At 39.7% G+C, this 10,034-nt stretch overlaps 1 protein-coding gene across 1 annotated transcript; it reads right to left on the bottom strand.

Moving 5' to 3' along the window:
• Positions 1-7,794: 7,794 nt before the first annotated feature.
• On the bottom strand, positions 7,795-8,151 carry LOC132628508 (uncharacterized). The gene has a single exon (XM_060344287.1). It carries the CDS (start codon positions 8,149-8,151, stop codon positions 7,795-7,797), a length of 357 nt encoding a protein of 118 aa, XP_060200270.1.
• Between the last annotated feature and the right edge of the window lie 1,883 nt (positions 8,152-10,034).

Genomic DNA, 10,034 nt, shown 5'->3' with positions numbered 1-10,034 from the left:
CTAAAATCTCGCGCAAAACAATACTAGAATCACAACCATGCGTTACCCGGACATAAACCACTACTCCGCGACTTGAAAATTGCATACTTTTGATTCCCTCACTTTCTCTCTTCCAATTTCTGGAAATTTCCAGCAAAATCTGGTGAAAAAAAAGAGGTTCGTACCCTTTTTATCAGGGTCAAATTCGGGTCGGGGTCACTGTAGCATTTTACTGTAGCAGTACCGTAGCAATATTGTAGCACACATTTCTGCTCTCTCAGCCGAACTTGTAACGTCCATAATTCTCTACTCCGAAGTCCAATCGACGAGCGGTTTGTTGCATTGGAAACTAGATTCGATGAACTTCATCTTAGTCTTTTGTTTAACCTTAAAACACTTCATACGCTAAGAGATATGCGTCCCCCAATTTGGACCAAAATTTTCACACAAAACATTACCCATCCTTTCTCTGAAGTCGTACTACTTTATTTCTTCCACTCATTTCCTTATAAAACCTTCCGCTATACCTTATATACATCCTTCACTCATTAAATATACTTAATAATGCTTACTCCTTATATTCCAAAGTGGTTTTACTTAATCCTAACTCAACGTACTTATGTTTCAACTTTGATAAGTGCTCTTCGAAGATACGGGGTGTAACATCCTTCCCCCCTTAAAAACATTCGTCCTCGAATGTTGTAGTGAGCCGGTCCTCAATATCGTCATTAAATTTTTGTGCGATTACCATATACTTATACTATAATTTGGTATGTTTCATCCTGCTTTTTCTTAGCTCAAATTAATTTGTGAGTCGTACAGTCTTCAATCTTCATGTACACAAGTTAGCTAGTATTCCATTCTCATTCTGTCTTCCTTCCTGTGGTTTAACTAGCCACGCCATCGTTACTCGCCGTCCTACGAGTGTCCTTCCTCTTCGTTCCTCATATCTTTATTAACGGATAACTCCCTTGCTCAAATATAGCACTTTCTTCTTTCTGTTGTTGACTCTTCCGATGCTATCTTGGATAACCATATCCTCAATACAGTTTCTTAAATACATGCATTCCTAATGTTCCATCACCATCTTTATTATTCCTCGTAGCAGGATTATATGATGCAATGAACCAATAATCATAGTTCGAACTGGTCTATAGCTCACAATATCTTTGAGTTCTTGTCAAACTCTCTTTTTAATTCCTTTGCCTCAAATCTTGCAATATAACTTATAATTATAAGGTTAGGGAAATTCTCACTTTACCACAGCTTATTTCCAACATCGGTATGGTATACTTACCCTTGACTTCCTTATTCCAGTGACCACTTAGTTTGCTGTCATTCCTTGTTGGCTTTCCGGTGTGTCCATTCCCATTTGCGAGGCATAACCTTACGCTGATGGTTCGTATAATTCTATAATACATACCCTTATGCTCAATATGGTTAGTGACCCGTGATACATTCCTAATTTCTGGTGATGCTGCTGCCATTCTATCTGCACCCACGTCGTTCTTCCTCTCTTTCGAGATCACCACACCGCTTATCGCTACTTCCTTTGTTAAGATTCTCATATTTTTCCTTTAACATCAAGATTTTCTTCTGTTGTAACCCAAAGTGTCCTTTGTACTCATCATCCATTTTATCATTCTCTTTGTAGTTAGCTTGCAGAGCTTTCTTACACTCGTTTCTTACATTTTTTTTTCTCAAGGCATTCTAATCTCTTTACTTTCTATATATTCACTTTCTTCCTTTCCCTGATGTTGTTGCATTAGGACTTTCCAACTCTAGCCTATGGTGACAATATCATCAACTTACCTTGTAACATCTATCACTTGAACTTCACTACCCTGTTAGATTGATGCCTTCAGTATACCGCAACGTCGGTTGCTGGGACGCATATACCCGTTGGCGCAGCCATATGGGATGTCATACACATACATATATATATATATGTGTGTGTGTGTGTGTGTGTTTACTAACGCCTCGCTTACAAAGTACTTCCCAATACTATTCGAACTCATCCTAATTCTAGAGGTGTGATGCATTTTTTTTTTCTTTGCCGGTCTAGTCCGCCTCATCCTTTGCGATCTTTTAGAGTTTCTAACCACTCCGCATACTCAAATCTCCTTTAGGATACTCTAGCTTCTCATCTGTCTCTTATGTCTGAATTTGTATGACTCTTAATATACTTCCAGGGGGTCACCCATCTTAGTATTTCTCTCACCCCAGCACGCTTAACCTTGAAAATCTAATGAAATCTGGTGCGTTAGTGCTTGTATAATCGTATACACCTTACTGCGTGACCTTCCTCACATGACCTAGAACAAGTTGAAGTTCTAACGGGCCCCAATAAATTCTTGTAATGCTTCTCCCTCCGGATTAAAAGGATCTCTTACTCTTCCGACTAAGAAAATGCTATTTTGGCCTTTGAAATCCTCAATAATCACCTTTCATCTGTGTATATGACTACCTTCCAACCTAGATTTCAAGATTCCTAATGTTGGCAACAACACCTTAATCGCAGCTACCTCCAAATACTTAAGTCACTGATCCCCTTTAGGATTTCCTCTCATCACTATTCAGTATTAGCCTGGAGTAATTACATACGCACATAGGAAATTCCAATAAGAACTCGTTTACCGGTAGCCGATCGGTCCTTTGCCTGATCTGGTGGGCTATAGAGTGAAGTGTACTCCTCATCCTTGTCATCCCACTGTTTACTAGTCTGGCCTAACATAATGTTGAAACGTAGGGAAAATCTAGATGTGCCAAACTCCGTACTTCCTCGATTATGTGTTCGTCCACAGGAGTCTCGTGAACCCTTAAACAGGTCTTTGTCATATGATTTCTCAGTCGGGTCTCCTCCTACTGGAGCCACATGCTCCTATGGGTCTGTCTCAATGGAATAGCCGATGCTCTTTCTTATACCTCTTGACATCCTCGATCCTGAGTCGACGGCGATACGGGTCTCATGTCCCGCTTCGGAGCCTCACTTGCGCTCCCATTACCTGAATTTGTCCTCTTCTCCAATACATCCTGCAATTTGACAAAAATCATCCCAAGAATGAGCTTTCCTATCATTGGCTCTACTGCACGATCTATGATCAGAAGGAAAGATGACATCCTAAATGTCCTGTGACTTCCTGTTTACAGATGTGATGCACAACATACCGATAAACAAGACTTTACTAGACACGGTCTGTAGACACTCCGAGGACGAACTGCTCTCATACCACTTTTGTCACGACTAAACCGATGGGCCATGACTAGTGCCCGAGCTGGGCACCCGTATACGACCTGCTAGATATAATCAGATAGAAACTGAAAATAATATGGCACTTTGTAAAATCATGCTATGAACTCATCATGTCGTACATCAAAAAACGAACCTGTCTCCTGAGAAGCCACAGCTAACCAAAATATAACACATATGCAAGCCGACAATGCTGCCACTATACACGGGGACATCCAAGACGAACTACATCGATATAGCTGACCAAATCGTATATACACAACCCACATATGTCTACAGACCTCTAAGCATATAGCAGAATCTATGTCAAAAGGATCTGTACCCAAAATATCTCAAGCTCCGGAACAATGGAGCTCTCCAAGCGGCTGGGCAGAAGTCCTAAGCCGGAGGATCACCAAACTGAGTATCTGTACCTGCGGGCATGAAACGCAACCCCCCGAAGAAAGGGGGTCAGTACAGAAAATTTACTGAGTATGCAAAGCATGAAGTACAATAAAGAAGATCATGACTTAGCAAAAGGTTTATAGGAGACGAGTATGATAATCAAAGATACCAATGCATCTGTGCCTTATAAAGTGAGTCATGCATACATATATAATATACCGTACCCGACCCTCTAGTAAGGGACTCGGTGAAATAATTATATATATACCGTACCCGGCCCTCTAGTAAGGGGTTCGGGATCACCATATACATACCGTACCCGGCCCTCTAGTGAGGGACTCGGTGAAGTCATCATATATATATACCGTACCTGGCCCTCAAGTGAGGGACTCGGTGAAATCATCATATATACACCGTACCCGGCCCTCTAGTGAGGGACTCAGTTAAATAGTCATATATATACCGTACCCGGCCCTCTAGTGAGGGACTCGGTGAAATCATCATATACATACCGTACTCGGCTCTCTAGTGAGGGACTCGGTGAAATAGTCATCGATATACCGTACCCGGCCCTCTAGTGAGGGACTCGGTGAAATAATCATATATATACCGTACCCGGCCCTCTAGTGAGGGACTCGGTGAAATATGCAATGAAACTGTGCACAAATACGTACCCTGCCCGGGACTCGGTGAATGATATATTAACGGTATGCACGAGTAGAATATCATGAGCAACCATATGCAAACTAAATCATCATCTGAGACTCAATAGAATAATTAGAATGAACCAACACTTGAGAATCAAAGACAACCGTCATATCAGGTAACACTGAGATCTATAGTTCATTGGAATCATGTATGTTAGTCGTTCGCTCACTTTATGTAGTTCATGCCATAAAGAAAGAAGGGATAGCTTTACATACACTTTGGAGCCTTTATAAGTAGAGTCATCATCAATGAGTAAAATTGAGAAAATCTAGAAGTAGCTCCACATTCTCATACTCGCTTTGAAATCATAAACTTGAGTTCTTAAAACACGAAATCATCATTGTCGTTATCACCATCATAAATTCATTCTTATCCGCCACATCATGGGAAGCTTTAAGAACCATGGACTTTTAGTTTTTGAAAACAAGAAGGGTACGAAAACATTTATGAAATAATTCCATAGGAATTATGCCTTTGAAAGAAAGGGACGAAACTTAAAATACCTGTTCAGCCACCAGCTACCTACGCTTATCCTTCCGAGCCCGCAAGTCTACATATAAGACCATTCATACTAAGATTAGGCCCATTATAATATACTTATCCTAAGCCTTCAAATAATTCTTCCTAAAATCTGCCAAAATTTTGGCAGCATCTCCTCTGTTTGTATGCCTAGCCCGAAATCACAATTCAGCAACCAACAACAACAACAACAATACCAATATTAATAATATAATTTCCAACACCAATATGTAGCATAAAACAGCCCACACGCTGTTTTCCAACTTCCATAAGTAACAAACTTACTACACGATTGTTTAGCGACTTTATCTCCGTAAATAAGCCTTAAATAATACAAAAAGAGAAAGATTCATACCTTTTTTCTTGTTAATACAACAATATCCACGCTAAAATCTTCCACAAAACAATACTAGAATCACAAACATGCGTTACCCGGACTTAAACCACTACTCCGCGACTTGAAAATTGCATACTTTTGATTCCCTCACTCTCTCTTCCGATTTCTGGAAATTTCTAGCAAACTCAGGTGAAAAAAAGTGGTTCTTACCCTTTTTATAAGGGTCAAATTCGGGGGCACTGTAGCATTTTACTGTAGCACGCGTTTCTGCTCTGTCAGCCGAACTTGTAACGTCCATAATTCTCTACTCCAAAGTCCAATCGACAAGCGGTTTGTTGCATTGGAAACTAGATTCGATGACCTTCATCTTAGTCTTTTGTTTCACCTTAAAACACTTCATACGCTAAGAGATATGCATTCCCCAAGTTGGACCAAAATTTTTACACAAAACATTACCCACCCTTTCTCCGAAGTCGTACTACTTCATTCCTTCCACTCATTTCCTTATAAAACCTTTCGGTATACCTTATATACATCCTTCACTCATTAAATATACTTAATAATTCTTTCTCCTTATTCCAAAGTGGTTTTACTTAATCCTAGATCAACATACTTATGTTTTAACTTTGATAAGTGCTCTTCGAAGATACGGGGTGTAACATATGTATATGATATAAATATGTATATGATATTGATATGTACATGATATGGATATGTACATGATATGGATATTTTTATGATATAGATATGAGTATGAATACGGACATGATACGAATATGACTAAGAATAGGCATATGAATACGATTATGGATACGAAATGTAAATGAGTACGGATACGAATATTGATGTATGTACAAAATCACGCATTAGAAACGGAAAGTCCCCATGAGAAGCGAGTAAGTGCTTATGACGACGATATGACTATCTCTCATCTTATGCTATTTCTTATGTTGCTTATTATGCTTCTATATTGATATTGATCATGCTTTACATACTCAGTACATTCTTCGTACTGACATCCTTTTGTTTGTGGACGCTGTGTTATGCCCGCAGGTGGCCAGGGAGACAGACTTGATTCATAGCTACATTACTCGGGGACTACATAACAGAGCTCCATTTCTTTCGGAGCTAAATCTTTTGGTACTTATTCTTTTGTGTATATATTTATGGGCATAGCGGGGTCCTGTCCCGCCTATATGATATAACATACTCTCCTTAGAGGCTCGTAGACATGTGTATATGGTTAGATGCGTTTGGCCTTGTCGGCCTATATTTTGGATATCATTTTGTTAGCCTCGTCGGCTTATGTACATTGATATGGGCATAGATGCCAATGATGATATAATGGTATTGTTGTCCAATGGGACTAGTATGATTGATGAATAGAAATGTATGATTTAGTATATGGCTCACATAGATGTAAATGTAAAGGTATGATAAGAGGTGCCCGGGTGGGTTAGCACCGGGTGCCCGTCACGGCCCTCCGGTTAGGTCGTGACACTACTATAGAAGGCCAATCTGGTGGAAGCCTCCTCATCCATGGATGTTTCACTTTGACCAGCTGATATATGGCTTGCTGAACTTGATACACCATTTTGCTGTATGTAGTATTCCTTCCATGCTTGATAGAATTTCCCATTTTCCATATTTCCCATACTAGGATAGCAGGAATGGCTTGAAAGATGGTATGCAACTTGCGTGATGCAAGAGCTGTCCACCAAAGTGTTATGACTTGTTGCAGGTGCAGCCTTTCTATGTTTAAACCTACACAAGAAGCAAACTGTTTCCAGAGCATAAAAGCTGTTGGAGATGTTAGAAATAAATGAGACATGGTCTCTTGCTTATGATCCTCACAACACCAGCATCTTGATACAAGACTGATATGCATCCTCTTAAGATTATCATCAGTGGAAATTCTCTCTTTCCACAGTCTACAAAAGAAGAAGTTGATCATTATTGGCACGCCCGTCAACCATATGAATTTATACACTGATCTAGTTTCTTGTTTTTGCCTTACCTCTTCCCATGCACTCTTAATAGAGAATTGACCGTTGTTTTCCCCCAACCACCAAGAATTATCATTATCAGCCTCCACCAAAGCAGGACTGATATTTTCCACAATGTATTCCACTGTTTCACTTGACAAAACCGAGGTTAATTTCTGCTGATCCCATTCTCCATTCAGAATATATTCCTTAACTTCAGTCTCATCTTCTATATTGTGCTCATTATCCATAAAAAACAATGCCCTTTGTCTTGTCCAGTTATCAAACCAGAATGTAGATGTACCTGCCTTGATCTATCACCATATATTGTGCTCAATGCCTTCCCTTACAGTTACTATTTTCTTCCATGCGTGAGATGCATCCCTGGCTTGTGCAATAACAGAATGGAGTTTTTTGCAGTACTTGTTAGCCATGAAAGCACCCCATAATGACACTGATGTTCTAAAGTTCCACCAGAGTTTTTCAAAAAGAGCTTTTGAGATATCATGTAGAGATCTGAATGCAAGACCTCCCTCCTCCTTTGGGAAACACATCTTCTACCATGCAACCTAGTGTTTTCCTTTAACTCCGGTAGTATTACTCCAGAAGAATTTGGCAAAAATCCTGTGAAGCTACTCAATTACCCCTTTTAATGGATTCATAGCAGATAACAGATAAACTGGCATAGTCTGCAGAGCATGAGCAATCAAAATATACCTTCCACCAAATGACAGTAGCCTGCTTTGCCAAGATATTACTCTATTCATCACCTTTTTTATTAAACCTTCATAATACACTATCATTCTTCTTCCATAGAAGACTGGACATCCTAAGTATATAAATGGAAAAGTTCCTTTCCTCATCCCAGTATTCCTTTTTACTCTACCAACAACACTTGCTGGAACCTTTTCATGCAAGTAGAAAGAACTCTTCTCATTATTTACCAGCTGACCTGACACTTTCTCATAGTTTCTTAGCACCTTCATCATCTTTCTCAAAGAAACAGGATTTGCTGAGCAAAATAAGGTTGTGTCATCTGCATATTGATGTGGCGTGAATTTACACCATAATCGATGTTTTTAACTATAAGTTTTACTTGTTTTTAAGCAAGTCTGTATTATTTTACGTGGTTTTTGTCATGTTTCAGGTTATACGAGGTCCCTAGAGCCTAAGTGTGGAAAACAAGCAAAAAAGTTGCAAAACTGGGGATAACTGGAAGTTCTGGAAATTTTCGCGAAATATTGCTCTTCGCGATCGCGCGGCAAGATCACGCGCTCGCGGTTCCTCTTCGCGCGTTCGCGATCCGTAAACGAAGCAATTACACGCGATCGCGCAGTGACGTGGCGCGATCGCATTGAAGGATTTTTCAGCGTTTTCGACCAGAACTCGGATTTTGACGATGCCTTCCATCCCAGTTCATATAAATAGAAAACTAGGGCAAAATATCAGATTATCTTTGGCACAACACACAAGTTCTTGGAGGCTAGGGTTCATCACCAACACCTTGGAAGAGAAGATTTGGAGACACCAATGAGAAATGCTTTACCCATTTCTTCTACTCTTGCTATGTATTGAATATTTATGTGTGTAGTATTTCATTTCAATACTTGAATTTCGTTTATGGAAATATTCTTGATTAAAGTTTGGATTGAATCTCTTGTTTTGCTTATGTGTTGAATGATTTTATTCCTAATGAAGTGAGTTATTGTTTCTTTAATTAATCTCATTTTGAATGATTCTTAAGGGAGTAGCTAACCCTAAGACTTGCCCATTTATTTCGGTTTAAACTTGGAAGAGGCAAACTCGGGATTGGGAAAGATTAATTAACAAGAATTTGGGGCGTTAACCCTCATCTAATGGAAATCGACCTAGGAATAGGCGACACCACTTGTAGCCATATTCGGGTGTTCTTAATGCTCCTAATTGCTTTAGGGATATTCAATTAGGTAGTCTAGTTAGTCTTCGGAAGAAGCTAATTTAGAGTCATTATCCGAGGCTAAGTAATATAAACTCACCATTATTTGTAAATCATGAAGTACATTGGATCGTTACTTGAGCGTAGTTTCCCTTGTATCCATGCTTGTGGCCATTGATCATTTTACTTGCTTTCTAGGTTAGTTTACATTTTTACATTAGTTATAATTCTCTCAAACAAAACCAAAACATTATCTATCGTTTGGCTTTAGCGTAGTTGGTGAAAATTCCTACTTTTCCTAATCGCCTACATATTGTTCTCTGTGGGATTCGACCCCGACTCATAGTTGGGTAAATTATATTTGCATACGACCGTGCCCATTCCAATTAATAGGGTGGATTTGGACGTTATCAGTCCCGTATTCCTTTTGATATATGGCGTCATCCGAGCATTCTGTTTGTCATACATTCCGTCTGACACATGAGTTAGGTAGGCACGAGTTGCGTCTGCAAACTCTGTACGTTTATCAACCCTTCTGCCAGGTTACATCGGTTCATATGATATGTGGTGATCTGTAGTACCTGGGCCTGGGAAGTGAGTGATTTTGATATTCTGGACTATTTATTTATTCTTGTACTGCTTGTTTCGATTACAGTTCTGATTTTCTGTATTTCATGCTTTACATACTCAGTACATATTCCGTACTGACCCCCTTTCTTCGGGGGCTGTGTTTCATGCCCGCAGGTACAGACGCTTACAGTGGTGATTCGCCAGCCTAGGGTACACAGTCTGCTATTTGGAGTGCTCCTTTAATCCGGAGCACATACTTTTGGTACAAAACTCTTGTTGTACATGGTTTCGTGTTTATGATTTCTTTTGGGTACGGCGGGGCCCTGTCCCATCATATGATTCTGTTGTCTGTATTAGAGGCCTGTAGACATGTATGTGGGTCATGGG

Source organism: Lycium barbarum, chromosome 2 (assembly GCF_019175385.1).
Source record: "Lycium barbarum isolate Lr01 chromosome 2, ASM1917538v2, whole genome shotgun sequence".
NCBI lineage: Eukaryota > Viridiplantae > Streptophyta > Magnoliopsida > Solanales > Solanaceae > Lycium > Lycium barbarum.
Note: the sequence above shows the minus strand (reverse complement) of the source record. Positions and strands in the feature narration are given on the sequence as shown.

Bases quoted from the DNA above. Each gene is read 5' to 3' on its own strand.
- LOC132628508 (XM_060344287.1), bottom strand. From the start codon at position 8,151: ATGATGAAGGTGCTAAGAAACTATGAGAAAGTGTCAGGTCAGCTGGTA.